Source organism: Onthophagus taurus, chromosome 8 (genome assembly GCF_036711975.1).
Source record: "Onthophagus taurus isolate NC chromosome 8, IU_Otau_3.0, whole genome shotgun sequence".
Lineage (NCBI taxonomy): Eukaryota > Metazoa > Arthropoda > Insecta > Coleoptera > Scarabaeidae > Onthophagus > Onthophagus taurus.
This window is the reverse complement of record NC_091973.1, coordinates 6683251-6705249: the sequence shown is the minus strand read 5'-3', so window position 1 is coordinate 6705249 and position 21999 is coordinate 6683251. Positions and strand designations below refer to the sequence as shown.

At 35.6% G+C, this 21999-nt stretch overlaps 2 protein-coding genes across 8 annotated transcripts; both read left to right on the top strand.

Moving 5' to 3' along the window:
- Positions 1-11387: 11387 nt before the first annotated feature.
- On the top strand, positions 11388-14495 carry LOC111422091 (tyrosine 3-monooxygenase/tryptophan 5-monooxygenase activation protein zeta). Of its 7 annotated transcripts, none has more exons than XM_023055303.2 (7): positions 11654-11745; positions 12434-12765; positions 12930-13053; positions 13490-13653; positions 13898-14014; positions 14076-14156; positions 14229-14495. In XM_023055303.2, the coding sequence occupies exons 2-6, from the start codon at positions 12463-12465 to the stop codon at positions 14112-14114; spliced, it is 747 nt and encodes a 248-aa protein (XP_022911071.1). In that variant the 5' UTR covers positions 11654-11745; positions 12434-12462; the 3' UTR covers positions 14115-14156; positions 14229-14495. The 7 variants fall into 7 exon arrangements, with proteins under 7 accessions (XP_022911065.1, XP_022911071.1, XP_022911069.1 ...); XM_023055301.2 differs by lacking the exon at positions 13490-13653 and adding an exon at positions 13198-13361; XM_023055297.2 differs by lacking the exons at positions 11654-11745; positions 13490-13653 and adding exons at positions 11388-11477; positions 13198-13361 and having other exon boundaries at positions 14076-14495.
- Positions 14496-15737: 1242 nt separating this feature from the next.
- LOC139431145 (14-3-3 protein zeta-like) lies at positions 15738-17593 on the top strand. Its single transcript, XM_071198762.1, has 5 exons — positions 15738-15854; positions 16019-16142; positions 16579-16742; positions 16995-17111; positions 17174-17593. The coding sequence occupies exons 1-5, from the start codon at positions 15753-15755 to the stop codon at positions 17210-17212; spliced, it is 546 nt and encodes a 181-aa protein (XP_071054863.1). The 5' UTR covers positions 15738-15752; the 3' UTR covers positions 17213-17593.
- The last annotated feature ends 4406 nt before the right edge of the window (positions 17594-21999 follow it).

Here is a 21999-nt window from a genome sequence, read left to right as displayed (position 1 = left end):
TTCTATAACTCGAGAACAGGTGGCGATATCGAGATGCGGTTTTCACTAAAATTTAGCAAATTTTAAGGTGACTAAGGGTCTGTGAAGTAAATAGTATCGTTCCATTTAACTTTTCTTCAAAAATCACAAAAATATGTAATCGCTGCAGATAACGTCCTCTAGCTCATTTGTTTTAAAGCAGACGGTCTTACTGAAAATAACTTTAAAAAGAGCATAAAATGCTCTTTCAAACAACACCGAAAACATTCAAATCGGTTGAATGGTCTAGGAGATATTAAAATGTAAACATATGAAAACGCATTGGCCTCCCCCTCCCCTATTATGACAGATATGAGAAATATCGCAAAACAAAAGCGATGCGGTATTATCCAAGCTATTAAATGATGTTGTCAAAGTTATAGCTCATCGTCTAAGTTTCTGAGATAGCGGGAACTTTATGTTTCTCAATGGCAGTTACGCCCCCTAGCGGTCGAATTACGAACTTCAAAATAATTTCCAGCTATTTCTCTTAGTCACTTTACTTATAAGGATTTTTTTCCCAAACCTCTAGGCCTTACCGTTCTAGAGATACAGCCGCTCCGTACGCTTAACGGGACATCCTGTACTTATACGGCAAAAATTTATTTGTTTTTTAAATTCGATGACAACAAAAATTTGCGCCTTCTCTTAGTTGACGAAATAATTTATGCTAGTTGTCATTAATAATAATAATAATAATAATAATGCCTTTATTTATAAGTCGCAAAAAAAAGGAAAGAAAACAATAATACACTCTTAGAAAATAGACTTATTTTCTGGACGAAGTTCAGTTAGGTTATTAACCAACTGCTCTTCCACTTAATCCAGAATATATAGAAAATATATATATAAAGCAAAAATGAGAATGTTTTTAACAATACTAATAAACAAAATGAAAAAAAAAACAAAATAACAAAATACGACGACATGCCAGTATAAAGCGATACATTAATAACTCAGAATATAATAAAAAAAAAATCATGATGACTCAAGAAGGAGGGAGGATTTTAATTTACTCTTGAACGAAATACAGTTCAATCCTATAAGGTTCATAGGTACATCATTGTACGTTTTAGCTATCTGGTAGGAAAAGGATCGGTGCGAGGCGCGGCGTGGTACCGTCAATACATCTTTCCTCCTTATATTAATGTTATGGACATCGCTTCTGAAAGATAGGCGTTGCAGCAAGTAAGGAGGCCGCTGACTTTTAATAATTTTATAATAAGCGCAAGTTGCATGCAATTTACGTCTGTTTTTCATGTTCAACCACCCAGTCTCTGCCAACTTATGACTAATATGGTCATATTTACGAATTCCGTAAATACAACCGTTCTGAAGGTTCTGGATACGACGCCCACTCACCTCCGTTAAATTTGGACCATAAACAACGTCGCAGTGATTTAATTTGCTTAGAACCAAGCTATCACACAGCATAATTTTTAATTTTTTACTTAAGACATCCCTATGGGCATACAAGAGACGCAGGGCGCCATACCCACCCCTCAAGCACCTGGCCACATGCTCCTCAAACCTCAACTGATGATCCAATGTGACTTCTAAAATTTTTATATCATCAGAAACAGTAAGAGGTTCGCCATCCACCACCAATTGACCGGATATCAAAGGCTTAATCGCTCTCCTTGTGACACTACCGCAAAACAGAAGAACAGAAGACTTAAATGGATTTAGCACAAGTTCATGGCGTTTCGCAACATCAGAAAATAATGCTATATCTGAGTTAAATTTTATGCAGGCATCAACCCAATTATTTGGATTAAAATTCAGCAGAAGCTGTGTATCGTCTGCATACAACCAAGAACCTGGTCAAAATCAGATGTATAAATAGAGAACAATAGTGGCCCCAAAATGGACCCCTGAGGGACTCCACGAGTAACAGACAGAGCGCTCGACACTTGACTATTAATCTTCACCACCTGAGACCTGTCCGACAAAAATGACTTTATCAAAATTGCAGCTTGATTTCCAAGACCAAAATAATTAAGTCTAGATGCAAGTATATTATGATTTATTGTATCAAATGCTTGAGATTGTTGATCTGGCAGTATACTATACCTTTCGCAGTGTGCTCTAAGTTGCTTTTCCAAGACTCTCTCTAAAATTTTTGACATTACTGGGAGGATACTGATCGGTCTAAAATCCCTTAGGGCAGAAGGGGAAGATACTTTAGGTAATGCAATTACTTCAGCCATTTTCCAGGCATTCGGAAAAACTGATTGATGAACAGCAGCGTTTATTACGTGAGTAATATAAGGAATGAGAAAAGGGGTACACAAGTCAATCATCCAGATTGAGATACCATCAGAACCCACCGCTGCAGTTTTAATGTTATTAATTATTATAGATACTTCATGTTCATCAACAGGCATAAAAGCTTGCATTATCTGCACTCTAGGGTTTACATTATTTTGATAAAATATGGGTAATTCGGGATCAGTCTGGATATAAAGTGAAGAATCACCGTGAACAAAATAATTATTTAAATCGTTTGGAAGAAAAATGTTAGGCACTTTGTTATCGATTTTTTTATTTATATTTAGAAGTTTAATCTTTCTCCAAAGAGCCTTTGGATCTTTACTACGTAAGGCGTAATCATAGTATGCCTTCTTTTCAGCCCGCACCGTTGATGTTACCAGATTGCGATGCAACTTGTATGATTAGTCTACCAAGATATCGTAGTCTGCATAATCGTAAAATTTCAGCGACATTTAACATAAATTAAAATCATATTTAATTTATCTTCTTAATAGCAATTTGTTTGACTTATCTCCTTTGCAAACGCATTTATAGAGAAAGTGGCTAGAACTACCATTTATAGATTTAAGCAATATGCTCAAAACTGTTCCAATGCTGTTTGTTGATCTTTTATGCTTTATCGATATTTGCATGTTCACAGATGGATCAAAAATGCTGGAAGGGGTCGGAACAAGGTGCTAAAATCCTTCTTGAAAGAGGGGTGGAGAACATGATAGTAGCATTTTTTTAGACAGTCAAGCCGCTCTCCAGGCGCTGCAACCCGTGAAAACGGTGTCGGTTCTGCTTAATGACTGTAAGAGAACATTAAACACAGTGAGTTGTGATAACAGAGTTTCTCTGATCTGGGTCCCAGATCATTATGGAGTAGCTGGCAATGAAGCGGAAGATGAGCTAGCGCTAAAGCGTTTGTGGGGCCAGAACCAGCAGGATTCGACTATGGACTGAAGAGAAACTTCGCCTACTATGGACCAGTTCTTCTGGAATGAGACGCTAAGGTGTTTATTAACATCGCCACTGTCAAAGCCGGGAATACTTTAGGACTTAAGTTCTAATGGGCACTGCCGATTAAAAACACACCTCAACTTGTTGGGTCTAGCCGACGATGTTGAATGCCGACTATGTTCGCAGGATGAGGAGACGCTTGAGCATGTTTTATGTCATTGCCCTGCTGTTAATCGTATCAGATTCTTGATTTTTGGTTGGTCTACTTACCCGATATGTAATCTAAGTAATGTAATGTAGTCTCAGTATTAATACTAAATATCTACCAAGTTTTTCAAATCAACGTTGATAACGAAAGTTGCACAGTTTTCGATGTTCTATCTATTTCACTTGCACCTAATAAAAACTTTATGTTGAAGCACAGAACAGATATATAGAAGTGGTTGTGGTGGTTAAAAGATGCAAATCTCAGTTTGAGCAAAATTCGTAAGTCTACAAAACTCAGGTTTCTTTTGACTTTGACGTTGGTTCTTCGTGTTTTGAGAATCGCCATTAAAGACCTTGCTTCGAATTCAACAATGTTATTCTAAACAAAAATGTTACCAAATTTAAAATTTTTTAGTTTTAATTGGAGTTTTGGATCTCTTTGTCGTCAAGTGACTTAGACTTAATCAGCCGAAGTCGGATTTTCTCTGTTCTAAAACTAAGTTCTTTGCAGTAGATACAATATTAATTGCAGCGCCTCGATCGCATGTGATGTCGATTTAATCGGGCAAAATCCTACATTTTCAACTCTAACCTCAGAATTCTAGGTCGGTTGTGGCCGTGGCGCTGCATCAATTGACCTTGAGTTGCTGACAATGTGTTAATTAATTTTAGGTTGGTATGAAATTTGTTCCAATCACATTTTTGACTGCTAATCGATCATTAATTGATTGATTTCTGATTTTTAAGGTTATGTTAGACGTTGGGCAATGCAATTTTGATCATCTCGAACTCGTTTTTTTTCTCTGCCGTTTCTGTTTTTGTAATGTTTCAAAATTGGTAAGGTTTGTGGATAAATTTATGAACGTTTTTGGTCTGGAATTAGTCTACCAAGATATCATAGTCTGCAATGTATGGTGAATTTCGGCAACATTTACCATATATTAAAATCATATTTAATTTATCTTCTTAATACTCTCATGCGATAAACACATGGATGTTCTGCTTGACTTATCTCCTTTGCAAATCTATGTTGAGAAAGTGGCTAGAACTACCATTTACAGATTTAAGCAATATGTTCAAAATTGTTCCAATGCTGTTTGTTGATCTTTTATGCCTTATCGATATTTGCATGTTCACAGATGGATCAAAAATGCTGGAAGGGGTCGGAACAGGGTGCTAAAATCCTTCTTGAAAGAGGGGTGGAGAACATGATAGTACCATTTTTTTAGACAGTCAAGCCGCTCTCCAGGCGTTGCAACCCGTGAAAACGGTGTCGGTTCTGCTTAATGACTGTAAGAGAACATTAAACACAGTGAGTTGTGATAACAGAGTTTCTCTGATCTGGGTCCCAGATCACTATGGAGTTGCTGGCAATGAAGCGGAAGATGAGCTAGCGCTAAAGCGTTTGTGGGGCCAGAACCAGCAGAATTCGACTATGGACTGAAGAGAGACTTCGCCTACTATGGACCAGTTCTTCTGCAATGAGACGCTAAGGTGTTTATTGACATCGAAACTGTCAAAGCCGGGAATACTTTAGGACTTAAGTTCTAATGGGCACTGCCGATTAAAAACACACCTCAACTTGTTGGGTCTAGCCGACGATGTTGAATGCCGACTATGTTCGCAGGATGAGGAGACGGTTGAGCATGTTTTATGTCATTGCCCTGCTGTTAATCGTATCAGATTCTTGATTTTTGGTTGGTCTGCTTACCCGATATGTAATCTAAGTAATGTAATGTAGTCTCAGTATTAATACTAAATATCTACTAAGTTTTTCAAATCAACGTTGATAACGAAAGTTGCACAGTTTTCGATGTTCTATCTATTTCACTTGCACCTAATAAAAACTTTATGTTGAAGCACAGAACAGATATATAGAAGTGGTTGTGGTGGTTAAAAGATGCAAATCTCAGTTTGAGCAAAATTCGTAAGTCCACAAAACTCAGGTTTTGACTTTGACGTTGGTTCTTTGTGTTTTGAGAAAATTTTGAAAATCGCCATTAAAGACCTTGCTTCGAATTCAACAATGTTATTCCAAACAAAAATGTTACCAAATTTGAAATTTTTTAGTTTTAATTGGAGTTTTGGATCTCTTTGTCGTCAAGTGACTTAGACTTAATCAGCCGAAATCGGATTTTCTCTGTTCTACAACTAAGTCGTTTGTAGCCGAGACGTTGCAGTACGCTTTTTCCAGTTTTTGTAGATACAATATTAATTGCAGCGCCTCGATCGCATGTGATGTCGATTTAATCGGGCAAAATCCTACATTTTCAACTCTAACCTCAGAATTCTAGGTCGGTTGTGGCCGTGGCGCTGCATCAATTAACCTTGTGGTGTTGACAATGTGTTAATTAATTTTAGGTTGGTATGAAATTTGTTCCAATCACATTTTTGACTGCTAATCGATCATTAATTGATTGATTTCTGATTTTTAAAGTTATGTTAGACGTTGGGCAATGCAGTTTTGATCATCTCGAACTCGTTTTTTTTCTCTGCCGTTTCTGTTTTTGAAATGTTTCAAAATTGGTAAGGTTTGTGGATAAATTTATGAACGTTTTTGGTCTGGAATTAGTCTACCAAGATATCATAGTCTGCAATTTATGGTGAATTTCGTCGACATTCACCATAAATTAACATCATATTTAATTTATCTTCTTAATACTCTCATGCGATAAACACATGGATGTTCTGCTTGACTTATCTCCTTTGCAAATCTATGTAGAGAAAGTGGCTAGAACTACCATTTACAGATTTAAGCAATATGCTCAAAACTGTTCCAATGCTGTTTGTTGATCTTTTATGCTTTATTGATATTTGCATGTTCACAGATGGATCAAAAATGCTGGAAGGGGTCGGAACAAGGTGCTAAAATCCTTCTTGAAAGAGAACATGATAGTACCATTTTTTTTAGACAGTCAAGCCGCTCTCCAGGCGCTGCAAGCCATGAAAATGGTATCAGTTCTGGTTAATGACTGTAAGAGAACATTAAACACAGTGAGTTGTGATAACAGAGTTTCTCTGATCTGGGTCCCAGATCATTATGGAGTAGCTGGCAATGAAGCGGAAGATGAGCTAGCGCTAAAGCGTTTGTGGGGCCAGAACCAGCAGAATTCGACTATGGACTGAAGAGAGACTTCGCCTACTATGGACCAGTTCTTCTGGAATGAGACGCTAAGGTGTTTATTAACATCGAAACTGTCAAAGCCGGGAATACTTTAGGACTTAAGTTCTAATGGGCACTGCCGATTAAAAACACACCTCAACTTGTTGGGTCTAGCCGACGATGTTGAATGCCGGCTATGTTCGCAGGATGAGGAGACGGTTGAGCATGTTTTATGTCATTGCCCTGCTGTTAATCGTATCAGATTCTTGATTTTTGGTTGGTCTGCTTACCCGATATGTAATCTAAGTAATGTAATGTAGTCTCAGTATTAATACTAAATATCTACTAAGTTTTTCAAATCAACGTTGATAACGAAAGTTGCACAGTTTTCGATGTTCTATCTATTTCACTTCCACCTAATAAAAACTTTATGTTGAAGCACAGAACAGATATATAGAAGTGGTTGTGGTGGTTAAAAGATGCAAATCTCAGTTTGAGCAAAATTCGTAAGTCCACAAAACTTAGGTTTCTTTTGACTTTGACGTTGGTTCTTCGTGTTTTGAGAATCGCCATTAAAGACCTTGCTTCGAATTCAACAATGTTATTCCAAACAAAAATGTTACCAAATTTGAAATTTTTTAGTTTTTAATTGGAGTTTTGGATCTCTTTGTCGTCAAGTGACTTAGACTTAATCAGCCAAAGTCGGATTTTCTCTGTTCTAAAACTAAGTTCTTTGCAGTAGATACAATATTAATTGCAGCGCCTCGATCGCATGTGATGTCGATTTAATCGGGCAAAATCCTACATTTTCAACTCTAACCTCAGAATTCTAGGTCGATTGTGGCCGTGGCGCTGCATCAATTAACCTTGGGTTATTGACAATGTGTTAATTAATTTTAGGTTGGTATGAAATTTGTTCCAATCACATTTTTGACTGCTAATCGATCATTAATTGACCGATTTCTGATTTTTAAGGTTATGTTAGACGTTGGGCAATGCAGTTTTGATCATCTCGAACTCGTTTTTTTCTCTGCCGTTTCTGTTTTTGAAATGTTTCAAAATTGGTAAGGTTTGTGGATAAATTTATGAACGTTTTTGGTCTGGAATTAGTCTACCAAGATATCATAGTCTGCAATTTATGGTGAATTTCGTCGACATTCACCATAAATTAACATCATATTTAATTTATCTTCTTAATACTCTCATGCGATAAACACATGGATGTTCTGCTTGACTTATCTCCTTTGCAAATCTATGTAGAGAAAGTGGCTAGAACTACCATTTACAGATTTAAGCAATATGCTCAAAACTGTTCCAATGCTGTTTGTTGATCTTTTATGCTTTATTGATATTTGCATGTTCACAGATGGATCAAAAATGCTGGAAGGGGTCGGAACAAGGTGCTAAAATCCTTCTTGAAAGAGAACATGATAGTACCATTTTTTTTAGACAGTCAAGCCGCTCTCCAGGCGCTGCAAGCCATGAAAATGGTATCAGTTCTGGTTAATGACTGTAAGAGAACATTAAACACAGTGAGTTGTGATAACAGAGTTTCTCTGATCTGGGTCCCAGATCATTATGGAGTAGCTGGCAATGAAGCGGAAGATGAGCTAGCGCTAAAGCGTTTGTGGGGCCAGAACCAGCAGAATTCGACTATGGACTGAAGAGAGACTTCGCCTACTATGGACCAGTTCTTCTGGAATGAGACGCTAAGGTGTTTATTAACATCGAAACTGTCAAAGCCGGGAATACTTTAGGACTTAAGTTCTAATGGGCACTGCCGATTAAAAACACACCTCAACTTGTTGGGTCTAGCCGACGATGTTGAATGCCGGCTATGTTCGCAGGATGAGGAGACGGTTGAGCATGTTTTATGTCATTGCCCTGCTGTTAATCGTATCAGATTCTTGATTTTTGGTTGGTCTGCTTACCCGATATGTAATCTAAGTAATGTAATGTAGTCTCAGTATTAATACTAAATATCTACTAAGTTTTTCAAATCAACGTTGATAACGAAAGTTGCACAGTTTTCGATGTTCTATCTATTTCACTTCCACCTAATAAAAACTTTATGTTGAAGCACAGAACAGATATATAGAAGTGGTTGTGGTGGTTAAAAGATGCAAATCTCAGTTTGAGCAAAATTCGTAAGTCCACAAAACTTAGGTTTCTTTTGACTTTGACGTTGGTTCTTCGTGTTTTGAGAATCGCCATTAAAGACCTTGCTTCGAATTCAACAATGTTATTCCAAACAAAAATGTTACCAAATTTGAAATTTTTTAGTTTTTAATTGGAGTTTTGGATCTCTTTGTCGTCAAGTGACTTAGACTTAATCAGCCAAAGTCGGATTTTCTCTGTTCTAAAACTAAGTTCTTTGCAGTAGATACAATATTAATTGCAGCGCCTCGATCGCATGTGATGTCGATTTAATCGGGCAAAATCCTACATTTTCAACTCTAACCTCAGAATTCTAGGTCGATTGTGGCCGTGGCGCTGCATCAATTAACCTTGGGTTATTGACAATGTGTTAATTAATTTTAGGTTGGTATGAAATTTGTTCCAATCACATTTTTGACTGCTAATCGATCATTAATTGACCGATTTCTGATTTTTAAGGTTATGTTAGACGTTGGGCAATGCAGTTTTGATCATCTCGAACTCGTTTTTTTCTCTGCCGTTTCTGTTTTTGAAATGTTTCAAAATTGGTAAGGTTTGTGGATAAATTTATGAACGTTTTTGGTCTGGAATTAGTCTACCAAGATATCATAGTCTGCAATTTATGGTGAATTTGGGATATTTGCATGTTCACAGATGGATCAAAAATGCCGGAAGGGGTCGGAACAGGAGTATACTGGGTACGTACTGTGTTACAACTTTATGTTGAAGCACAGAACAGATATATAGAAGTGGTTTGAGCAAAATTCGTAACTCCACAAAACTCAGGTTTCGTTTGACTTTGACCTTGGTTCTTCGTCTTTTGAGAATCGCAAAGACCTTGTGGCGCTGCATTAATTGACCTTGGGTTGTTGACAATGTGTTAATTAATTTTAGGTTGATATGAAATTTATTCCAATCACATTTTTGACTGCTAATGAATCATCAATTTGACGTGATTTAGCCTAACACTGTTTATTAAGGTTAGGTATGTTAGATGTTTCACAAAGCGTATCTTATTTTGTTTTTGAATCATACTTGGGTATTGTATTGCACTTTCATTTAGCAGCTTAAATTTGTATCCTTGATTTTAGACGTGCCATTCTCTCGAAAGTTTGTTTCGACTTATTTTTGTACAATGAATTGAAATCATTTAGGAATAACTTATAAAATTATTGTAGTATAATTTATATTGAGGAAAATAAGATTTTTAGTAATTTTGATTCATTTAATGCACTGGCTTCGTATTTGGTATCACCTAGTTAAAGTCAATATTTATTAAATGATTACATAATGTTGATATAATTTTTTAACAGTAAACATCTGATAAAGTCTTGGTATGGATAAGTGTTTTTGGTTTGATTTTGTAGAAGATAACTAAAATCAGTAATAAAAAATAATATTTTTCTGATTTATTAATATTGTTTAGGTGTCACCATCTATTAAAATTAAAACCAACTATTCGTGGGAATCTGTTTAGAAAATGATTACCAAAATTTGAATAAATATTTAACTTTGCTCAAAAAATTACAATTGTTTGAGTTTAAATTTAATTTTGGGTTTATAAAAAAATCTATATGAACAATGGGTTTTATTTTATAATAAAGCAAAAATTGTTTGTTGAGAAGAACAATGTTATTTGATTAATATTAATATAACGAAGTGAAACTAAAAATCTAATCGCCATCTGACGATTACCATCCTAAATAGATGTTATATCGACGAAATTCTTCGCATATCTAACACCATGACTGTATTTTCGAGAATGTTCGTAGAACCAGTTCTATTGTGAAATAACAAGATATTATGCACGTCCGGTGTGTGTTATCAAAAGAAAATTTAAAATCTTTGAAAACGCAATTGAAAACCATACAATATAATTTATCGACCCAGGCTGGAGCCTGGGCAATTTCCATAGCAACTGTTGGTTCTGTCTCCCACTTCATTTATATATTTAGTATATAAAGTATATAACGATATTAGCGATAAAGAATGATTAGTTGCGTATTTGAAATAGGGTGTGATGTCATGATTCCTTTTTTATGATTATCTATATTAGTCCATAGCACATTGCAACGTAAATTTACGTTACTTATACGTTTTAATATTACGTAATCTGTTTTGGCGTTTTGTACAAATGAATGAAACCGACCTATAAGTACCTCGGATATGACTAAACCGACGATGCGTCACCTATTTAGTTGGTTATATTAATAAAATCTGCGAAAGCTATCGAAGTCATTTCATTTCTTTTCTAGTACAATTATTGTATTCGATTGTAATTGAAGCAGTCTGTAGACTCTAGATAGTAGACGGCCGGACGGGAGTCTGTTCTGTTTTTACGAACCTTTGTGAGGTATTGATTTTTATTTTCTCCGCGTGAGTGATTCTCCGTTGGTACACGATTTTATTAGATGGTGCAAATTTAAAACACGTGATAATTGCAAAACGAATTTATTTATAACGTCGTTTTGTATCATCGTGGTTAAATTATTATTATTATTATTATTATTAAAGAATTTTATTTGATAAATACGGGTATTAAGGGTTTTGATTTATGCTATATTAATAAAAGAAATTAAATTTAAAAAATTTAAATAATAAGACAGAATGTTCTATATCCGTTCGTTTTGCGCATGGTGAGAAAACGTTGGTCGGTTAAGGTTGGCAACGCATAGGCTCTCTCAGTCATTAGTAGCTCTGTCGCTGTTGGAGCGGTGCGGTACAGCAACGTATTTTGCCGGTTTTCCCACGAATTGAAACGCATTTTCCGATTTAAGTAAGTAAAATAGGCGAGTTATCGATACTTTTTCGGTAAGCACACGGCGTTTTCATATCGTTTTTGACCCGAACCGCGTCGTTTCGGATAGAAAATCCATAAAATAGACCGAACAGTAGCGAGGTTCGGGTGGCCGCCATCTTGTGTCCTTGTATTACAGTTTGTGGACCCCAAATCGACCGAGCGTCGTAGTCTCGTTCTAGTCTTTGCCGCATGTGCTCGCGTTTCCGACTCCTTTCCGTATTTTTGATTGTTTCATTTAGAGAGAGTAAGTTTTTTGCTATTAATATCAATTATGATTGCGTTTCCGGTGAATACACGTTTTTGAACCAGTTTTTTTTGCAAGTGTGTAGTGTCTTATTTTTAAACGTAACGGATTTTTTTTTAGTTTGAAGGTTAAACTAAAAAAAAAGAAAAAAAATGAAAACAATTTCTTTTAGATTATTGTAAAAAAAATTATCGTTCTCTTTTTTTTTTGGAGGGATGCGTCACACACGTCGTTTCTATTGGTTTCTAGCGATGTGTGTGGCGCCGCGCTCGGACGTAGCGGCGAGTTTATCGTTTCTTCGTCATCGGCCATTGTAGAAAGAAAAAGTACCCCAACGTTCTTTTCTCAGGGTAGGAGCCACCTCGTTTCAATATCGTTTTGTAATCGTTTAAGCTTCGAGATCAAAATTTCGAATAACCGGTTATTACGGCTTATTAATATTGCGTCTTATTAATTTCCCCGAAAGGTGTGGTCGGCGACGACGCCATATTGGCGAACATCTTTGGGATACGCGGTGGGTTGTCAATATTTTAGGGGGTACGAGAAGAGGGGTGGTGGCGGTTATCCGCACTACGCGTCTATAAATAGTCTCTCTTTTATACTCTCCCTGGAAAGGTTAACAAGCCTTTAAACTTGAACTCTTAGCTAGTAGCTTCTCATTACTACTTTCATTAATCCCATTTTTTAGGCTAGACTTAGATTGAAATTGTTGTCGAGATGTCTCAAGTGGACAAGGATGAACTGGTGCAGCGTGCCAAGTTGGCTGAACAGGCGGAGCGCTACGATGACATGGCTTCTGCGATGAAGTCCGTCACTGAAACCGGTGTAGAACTCAGCAATGAGGAGCGAAACCTTCTTTCTGTTGCCTACAAGAACGTCGTCGGCGCCAGGAGGTCTTCATGGCGAGTTATCTCCTCCATCGAACAGAAGACTGAAGGCTCTGAAAGGAAGCAGCAAATGGCCAAGGAGTACAGAGAAAAAGTCGAAAAGGAATTAAGAGAGATCTGCTATGATGTACTTGTAAGTCATCCATTTTCTATTATTGACCCAATTATTAAAAAAGATTATGAGTTAAATTGGGTTCATCCACAACCTTAACACAATATACATCTAAAGAAAGGGTGTGGCATAACTTATTTGCCACACCCTTCATATATTAATCCATATATTTAATGATTTATTAGGGTTTGTTGGACAAATACCTAATTCCAAAAGCAAGCAACGCAGAATCTAAAGTGTTCTACCTTAAGATGAAAGGAGATTACTACCGGTATCTAGCAGAGGTGGCAACCGGTGACGCCAGAAATAGTAAGTGCAAAAATAAAATTGAAAAAATCCAAATAAAGTGTGTTATACATATATTAGTATAAATAGAACGCGGTTGTCGCGAGATCCATCCGAATTTAGTTGGGGAGTCACTTTGATTGTTTCTGTTTCGTTTGAAAATTTCAGCTGTAGTTGACGACTCGCAGAAAGCATATCAGGACGCGTTTGAGATTTCGAAGGCCAAGATGACGCCGACGCATCCAATCAGGCTAGGATTGGCGCTGAACTTCTCAGTTTTCTATTATGAAATTTTAAATTCCCCAGAAAAGGCCTGTCAACTGGCCAAGCAGGTTAATTATAATTTTTATATATTTTTTATCAACTTTCCAGCAGGTGCAGAATTACATGTGTCTTCATATTGAGTTTTAATAAACTTTACTTCTTCAACTTTATTTTTTTTTGTTTTTCACGTGTGCAGCTGTGGTAGAAGATTCGCAAAAGGCCTACCAGGAGGCGTTCGATATCGCAAAATCAAAAATGCAATCGACGCACCCCATCCGGCTCGGTTTAGCGCTTAACTTCTCCGTATTCTATTATGAAATTATAAATTCTCCGGCGAGAGCTTGTCATTTAGCCAAACAGGTTAGGAGTATTGAGTGTGGTTATTATCCCGACCTCTCCTAATGCATCATAATAATAATAATAACAAGACATGTAATTCTGCATTTGTACGAAAATTTTATTTTTTTTATTTTGATTTTTTTTACTAACTGCAAGTCATAATGTAGATTTTAATCATGAAATTAACTTTTTAAGCTTAATAATGATACAATTTTTTTTTTATATTTTTTTTTTCAATCATAATTTGAACGATTTTATTGCTCAGGCTTTTGATGATGCAATAGCAGAACTCGACACATTAAATGAAGATTCGTACAAGGATAGTACCCTAATAATGCAACTCCTTCGAGATAACCTCACGCTCTGGACAAGTGACAACCAGGTATACCTAAAAAAATTAATTTAAGTACCTCATTGCTTATATTTTTGATGTTTTTGTTTAGGGTGAAACGGATGAGCCCCAAGAAGCAGGTGATAATTGAAAAGTGTGGTGTCCGTTTTTAAAATTAATCGTTAAATTTCATGTAAGTTAACGTATTCGTGGAACTGGTTGTGAAGTTTCACATGAAACTTTTGATAATTAAGAATGTTTTTAGTGAAGCGTAAAATGTTTACGTTTATGTTCCACATTTACACAACTTAGTTTATTCTATCTCCACCATCCGAAGGAAGTTGTGTGCGTTCGATATGTCAATTGGGCAAATTTTTTTTTTCTCGGACCGTCCCCGCAGCACGAAAGTGACTCGAAAAGCGAGTCACTCGGGGTCGGTAGTATATATTTTTTTTCTAATTACTTGTATAATTTATTTGAGTTCTTTTACTATTCTAATTTGTTAAAATATTAAAAGATTATTTAACAATTATTTAGTTCTTATTACTTATTTTTCATCAATTCTTTCATTTTTATTTTGTATTTCGTCAAAAAACCTCTCGAATCACGGTACCTAAGTTGTTTCGTTTTAATCGTCATAAAACAAAAGGAAACTATTAGTCCACTTTATTTGCACTTTATCTGCATGAGCCGTTAAAAAGTTCCGCTCTCCCTTTTTCTGCCTCCATTTGTACTATCCTCCCCCTCATCCAAAAAGAACCCGTCCCAAAGAGATATCTCTCCCTTATTTACCATCAAAAACTCACTTTGGATGTGCTATATATATAAATGTATGAATATGTATTAAAATAAACTGCTATCAGCTACTTGTTTTCTGTTGTATCCGCGAATTATATTTGTCAGATATAAAAAAAAATAAATTTTTAAAAACCTCCGTTATGGATTTCAATATTTTTACTTTATTATTTTTTAACTTCGAAAAAAGGCGGTAAGTATGTGTGGTAAGTATTTCAGAAATACTTAAATCGCCATTTGCGTTCAGAATTATTCGGGGCGATTGAGTTAGTAATTCTTAATTTTTATCAAATCATTGTTTTGATGTATTAGAATATGTAGGATTTAGAGTTGATGTAAAAATCTGCATACTCATGTACTGTGAAGGAACGGAATCTTAAGAATCTCGTATATACAAATGATTGCATTAAGCGCTTATGTACTATAGTATAATCGTCATCACGAAAGTCGTTGCAAAGTGGGTATGCCTACAGATGAAAGATTCTCGAAAATATAGCTAGGTAATTTTCTCATCGTGGCTCCCTCTGTTGGTCCTGACGAAACTCGGACTGTTCAGGAAATTATTTTTTAAAATTTTAGTTTTAGACGACGATGAAATGGTTGTGGATGATACATCAACATCAGAATCAGAAATTAACAGACCCTCATCGAATTCTACGTTCAAAAGTTGAACAAGAGAAGCTAGATCAACTAAGGCTGTATATTTGTCATTGTTGAGAACAATCACTGGCAATCATTTTTCAAACATTATTTATTATCAAACAAATTACTGGACTTTGAGTATGAAAAAGTTGATGCAGACATTAAAATTGGAGAAGCGAATGCTCTTAGCTTACAGTGTGATGGTTGGACCAAGAAATATACTTCATGAAAAGTACTCATACGCTAAATTTGCTAATTGGAGACATTTCAACAAAATTAACAATTCTCAAATTTTATGCTACTATTTAATGCAAACTGAAAGGAATGACACCAATTCGTGCGAGTTATCTCCATGGAACAGAAGACTGAATGCTCTGAAAGGAATCAGCAAATGGCCAAGGAGTACAGAGAAAAAGTCGAAAAGGAATTAAGAGAAATCTGCTATGATGTACTTGTAAGTCATCCATTTTCTATTATTGACCCAATTATTAAAAAAGATTATGAGTTAAATTGGGTTCATCCACAACCTTAACACAATATACATTTAAAGAAAGGGTGTGGCATAACTTATTTGCCACACCCTTCATATATTAATCCATATATTTAATGATTTATTAGGGTTTGTTGGACAAATACCTAATTCCAAAAGCAAGCAACGCAGAATCTAAAGTGTTCTACCTTAAGATGAAAGGAGATTACTACCGGTATCTAGCAGAGGTGGCAACCGGTGACGCCAGAAATAGTAAGTGCAAAAATAAAATTGAAAAAATCCAAATAAAGTGTGTTATACATATATTAGTATAAATAGAACGCGGTTGTCGCGAGATCCATCCGAATTTAGTTGGGGAGTCACTTTGATTGTTTCTGTTTCGTTTGAAAATTTCAGCTGTAGTTGACGACTCGCAGAAAGCATATCAGGACGCGTTTGAGATTTCGAAGGCCAAGATGACGCCGACGCATCCAATCAGGCTAGGATTGGCGCTGAACTTCTCAGTTTTCTATTATGAAATTTTAAATTCCCCAGAAAAGGCCTGTCAACTGGCCAAGCAGGTTAATTATAATTTTTATATATTTTTTATCAACTTTCCAGCAGGTGCAGAATTACATGTGTCTTCATATTGAGTTTTAATAAACTTTACTTCTTCAACTTTATTTTTTTTTGTTTTTCACGTGTGCAGCTGTGGTAGAAGATTCGCAAAAGGCCTACCAGGAGGCGTTCGATATCGCAAAATCAAAAATGCAATCGACGCACCCCATCCGGCTCGGTTTAGCGCTTAACTTCTCCGTATTCTATTATGAAATTATAAATTCTCCGGCGAGAGCTTGTCATTTAGCCAAACAGGTTAGGAGTATTGAGTGTGGTTATTATCCCGACCTCTCCTAATGCATCATAATAATAATAATAATAACAAGACATGTAATTCTGCATTTGTACGAAAATTTTATTTTTTTTATTTTGATTTTTTTTACTAACTGCAAGTCATAATGTAGATTTTAATCATGAAATTAACTTTTTAAGCTTAATAATGATACTATTTTATTTTGTTTTATTTAATTTTTTTTCAATCATAATTTGGACGATTTTATTGCTCAGGCTTTTGATGATGCAATAGCAGAACTCGACACATTAAATGAAGATTCGTACAAGGATAGTACCCTAATAATGCAACTCCTTCGAGATAACCTCACGCTCTGGACAAGTGACAACCAGGTATACTTAAAAAAAGATAATTTAAGTACCTCATTGCTTATATTTTTGATGTTTTTGTTTAGGGTGAAACGGATGAGCCCCAAGAAGCAGGTGATAATTGAAAAGTGTGGTGTCCGTTTTTAAAATTAATCGTTAAATTTCATGTAAGTTAACGTATTCGTGGAACTGGTTGTGAAGTTTCACATGAAACTTTTGATAATTAAGAATGTTTTTAGTGAAGCGTAAAATGTTTACGTTTATGTTCCACATTTACACAACTTAGTTTATTCTATCTCCACCATCCGAAGGAAGTTGTGTGCGTTCGATATGTCAATTGGGCAAATTTTTTTTTTCTCGGACCGTCCCCGCAGCACGAAAGTGACTCGAAAAGCGAGTCACTCGGGGTCGGTAGTATATATTTTTTTTCTAATTACTTGTATAATTTATTTGAGTTCTTTTACTATTCTAATTTGTTAAAATATTAAAAGATTATTTAACAATTATTTAGTTCTTATTACTTATTTTTCATCAATTCTTTCATTTTTATTTTGTATTTCGTCAAAAAACCTCTCGAATCACGGTACCTAAGTTGTTTCGTTTTAATCGTCATAAAACAAAAGGAAACTATTAGTCCACTTTATTTGCACTTTATCTGCATGAGCCGTTAAAAAGTTCCGCTCTCCCTTTTTCTGCCTCCATTTGTACTATCCTCCCCCTCATCCAAAAAGAACCCGTCCCAAAGAGATATCTCTCCCTTATTTACCATCAAAAACTCACTTTGGATGTGCTATATATATAAATGTATGAATATGTATTAAAATAAACTGCTATCAGCTACTTGTTTTCTGTTGTATCCGCGAATTATATTTGTCAGATATAAAAAAAAAATAAATTTTTAAAAACCTCCGTTATGGATTTCAATATTTTTACTTTATTATTTTTTAACTTCGAAAAAAGGCGGTAAGTATGTGTGGTAAGTATTTTAGAAATACTTAAACCGCCATTTGCGGTCAGAATTATTCGGAGCGATTAAGTTAGTAATTCTTAATTTTTATCAAATCATTGCTTTGATGTACTAGAATATGTAGGATTTAGAGTTGATGTAAAAATGGCTATCTGCATACTCGTGCACTGTGAAGGAACGGAATATTAAAAATCTCGTGTATATGTTACAGACCATATATGTAAACAAGACCGTATACAAAAGGACTAGTCCATATGTAAATGGACTAAAATTATTAGTCTATATGTGTAAGAAGCTTGTTCTTTAATAAACGGACTAGTCGGTTTGAAAAAGGACTAGTCTATTTATAAACGGTCCATCTGCAAATAGACGATATACATATTACTGTAATATTTTAAACAAAGAAAAAAATGCATTTTTTATTTATTTGTACAAGTTAGACTATTGTGACATTTTGAGTTACATAATACATTATTTTTTCGACAAGCACATTTGTTTGACTGACATTTAGTCTTACAGTAACATTTTTTGAAACCTTGCCCATGCCCAGTAGATTGACTTGTAGCCACCGATCTAAGAGAAACTTCCTTATCTTTGGTGATTTCTTCAATTTTCAAAATGTTAGCAGGACATATAATCCTAAATTCTGAACGACTGTAGTATTTTGAAATGACTCCTAGTTTTGTACCCAAGCGGTAAAAACCATCTTCTGTAGCTTCTAACACTACCGCTAAAACTGACCGAGCATCTCCCCTGCCACGATCGACAGCTGGAACAGGAATCCTCACAGTTGATCCAATCTGTATGGGATGGGTGCTATCTGATATTAATTTCATTCGTTTTGCCTGTGCTTGTAATCCATCATAAGCGCCCTTGGCATTTGCTATGTTTCTGTTTCTATTGCAAAAATTGCAAATATTTTCCAAGGACGTGCTCTCAGCATGTGAGGCATCACGATTAGTGGGATTGAAACAACTACCGCATATTTCATACGAGAGTGTTTGAGTGTCATTGTTATTTTCTAGTGGTACATTTTCGGTCGTTGCTGTTTGGTGCAATTGGCATTGTCCGGTTTGTGTGTTGTCAGTAACAACCAACGTAACCACTTCTTCTAAATCTTTTTCTGTTGAAACACCTTCCAGCGCTGGTTGCTCTGTTTTCAGTTGAACGGTTTCTGTATTTTCAATCAGAATAGAATTAATCACATTTTCCAGATCTTCTTCGGTTGTTACGCTATCCATTGCTTCTAATGGAATATTAGAAGTTTTTAATCCAATTTTCGGTTTGTCCCCGAACATGGCGCCCTTTTTATTCCAGAGTGCAAAGATGTGTTCTTCATAAATTGTATGAATCGTAGACCTTGACTCCAATGCTCTGTTTCGTTTTCCAACATCCAAGTTGTTAACATGTTCTCCACGTCTTGATTAGCGCGTTCGACGCTACCCTGACTTTGACAGTAACGCGGTTTTCCATGGACCAGTTTTAGTTCAGGCCACAAACTTTTTAATTCTTCAATAATTCTATTGCAAAATTCGCGTCCATTGTCAGATTGCAAAACTACAGGAGCCCCAAAAGTGGTAAAGATGTCTACAAGGTGGTAAGCGACTTCTTCTGCGCGTTTACTTTCAAGTGGTCGCAGAATAACAAATTTTGTTAAGTGATCCTGGTACACCAGGACAAATCTGTATTTACCATCAGCATGCGACTGATAATCGATTAAGTCTACTTGACATCTGGAATTCAGATCATTGAAGATCATCGGTTTTGATATAATTCCCTTCTTTTCCCTTTTTTGTTTCATTTGCCATGGAGCGCACAAGTTAATAAACAATAAAATTTCAGTACGCACTATATTCTTGTATTTTTCCTTTGTTTTTTTCATCATGCGATCTCTACCACCATGACCTGCAAGTAAAAAGTGATTTTATTAATTACCTATTCCATAATATATATGACTCCAATTACAGAACATAAGTGTGGATGTGTGTAGTTCTTGAAGAATGTTAAACAACTCGTCGTCATGAACGTAATATATTACATCAACTAAATCATTGTTAAGAGGCACTATTAGTTTTTCTACCCCCTGAACAGATAACACATCATAATGCTTTAAGAGCCAGTGTATTCTTGGACTTTTTTTTTAGCAGTAAAATTGTGGAAATCTATTGCATTAAACAGTAAAAACGTTTAAATTTTAACGAATGTCACCACTGTGCTTATTTTGCTGCAAAATATTTTGTAAATTGGAGCAAAACGAGACAAAAACTAAACGGCAACTAGACACTTGCGATTGAACATACATCTAAATTACGGTAGTCGGTATGTAAATGGTCTAGTCCGTATATAAAATACCTCGTCATTTCCGGTCTGTGCCATCTAGACCGTATAGATACCGCCTAGACCGTATATTTACGGTCTGATTTCATGTACGGCCTGTAACATATACAAATGATTGCATTAAGCGCTTATATCCTATAGTATAATCGTCATCACGAAAGTCGCTGCGAAGTGGGTTGCCTACAGATGAAAGATTCTCGAAAATATAACTAGATAATTTTCTCATCGTGGCTCCCTCTGTTGGTCCTGACGAAACTCGGACGGTTCAGGAAATTATTTTCTTAAATTTTAGTTTTAGAGGACGATGAAATGATTGTGGATGATACATCAGAATCAGAAATTAACAGACCCTCATCGAATTCTACATTCAAAAGTTGAAAAAATCAAACTCAAAATTTATGCTAAATAGCACCAAAGCAGCCATTTCAATTATTCATAGTTTAAAAAGTCTTCTTGATACACAATATACAATAATTATTAAATACACAACCCAACTGGAAGGAGATAAACCAAGATTAAGCCAAGTAACTGCATGCTTTTATAAGTTGGAAAGTCATTTTGACACACTCTTTGCTTAAACAAGAGAAAAGGAAGTAAAAAACTTTTTAGTTAAGAAATAAGCAAATGGTAATAAATCCAATCCATCTTGCTGCAAATATTCTAGATCCAAATTTTAATGGAACTCATCTTAACATAGCTGAGCATAGATGAGTGATTTCAAAGTGATTTCAAAGAAGCTTCAGCATCTACAGCTTTATTCACACTGCGAAAAGAAATTGGCTTACGGCTGAACGAGGTTCATGTTTTAGTTCGGTGCTCCACGTATTGCGTGTGTAGCATAGTTGAGTTATACGCAAATTGTGAAATTAGTATACAAAAAAAAATTGAAATATTCCAAATCTTCTGATAGCGAAAGTTATAGTTCTGGTATAAATAACGATTTTGGAGCGACTCTGGTCTTCCTCGATCAAATACAAGGTCTCAATAAAGACAGCCCATTTGAGATATTTGAAACATTTTTCACTGATGAGGTTATAAATATTATTGTAATTGAAACTAATCGATACGTCAGCAAATTTTTAGATTACATTAAATTACATCACCTAGATTACATATCGGCTAGACGGACTATCCAACCTTGCACCGCGACCCTAAGGTTGTATAAATAACGTTATCAAATTTCACCGTGCAGTCCAATGCTCTTAACCCCTTGGGTTCATTTGACGAATGAGACTTGTCATCGATATGTATAATGTTATAAATGAATCAGGACTCAAGGGGTAATACCTTGCTCGGTGAAAAGTCATTCAGATCCTTTGCGAAGATAAACTGCGATCCAAAAATAGTAGGACATGTCAGAACAGTTTTGAGCATATTGCTTAAATCTGTAAATGGTAGTTCTAGCCACTCTCTATATGCAGATGCAAAGGAGATAGACCAAGAACATCCAGAAAGGAATCCCAGAAAAAGTTAAAAACAATTTAGAAAGAAACTGAATACAACAAAGGTAAACCTGGCGGACAATTATTTACATTTTTATGCCTCTGCCAGAAAGAGACAATTGTTGCCAAATTCATAGAAAACTTGGTGGTAGAAAACATTAACTAG

What these genes read in the sequence shown, in the direction of transcription:
- LOC111422091 (XM_023055297.2), top strand. Translation starts at nt 12,463, where the DNA reads ATGTCTCAAGTGGACAAGGATGAACTGGTGCAGCGTGCCAAGTTGGCT. An exon ending in AACCGGTGACGCCAGAAATA is followed by an intron (nt 13,054 to 13,197) that starts GTAAGTGCAAAA and finishes TGAAAATTTCAG; the next exon opens with CTGTAGTTGACGACTCGCAG. An exon ending in TCTGGACAAGTGACAACCAG is followed by an intron (nt 14,015 to 14,075) that starts GTATACCTAAAA and finishes GTTTTTGTTTAG; the next exon opens with GGTGAAACGGATGAGCCCCA.
- LOC139431145 (XM_071198762.1), top strand. Translation starts at nt 15,753, where the DNA reads ATGGAACAGAAGACTGAATGCTCTGAAAGGAATCAGCAAATGGCCAAG. An exon ending in AAATCTGCTATGATGTACTT is followed by an intron (nt 15,855 to 16,018) that starts GTAAGTCATCCA and finishes ATGATTTATTAG; the next exon opens with GGTTTGTTGGACAAATACCT. An exon ending in TCTGGACAAGTGACAACCAG is followed by an intron (nt 17,112 to 17,173) that starts GTATACTTAAAA and finishes GTTTTTGTTTAG; the next exon opens with GGTGAAACGGATGAGCCCCA.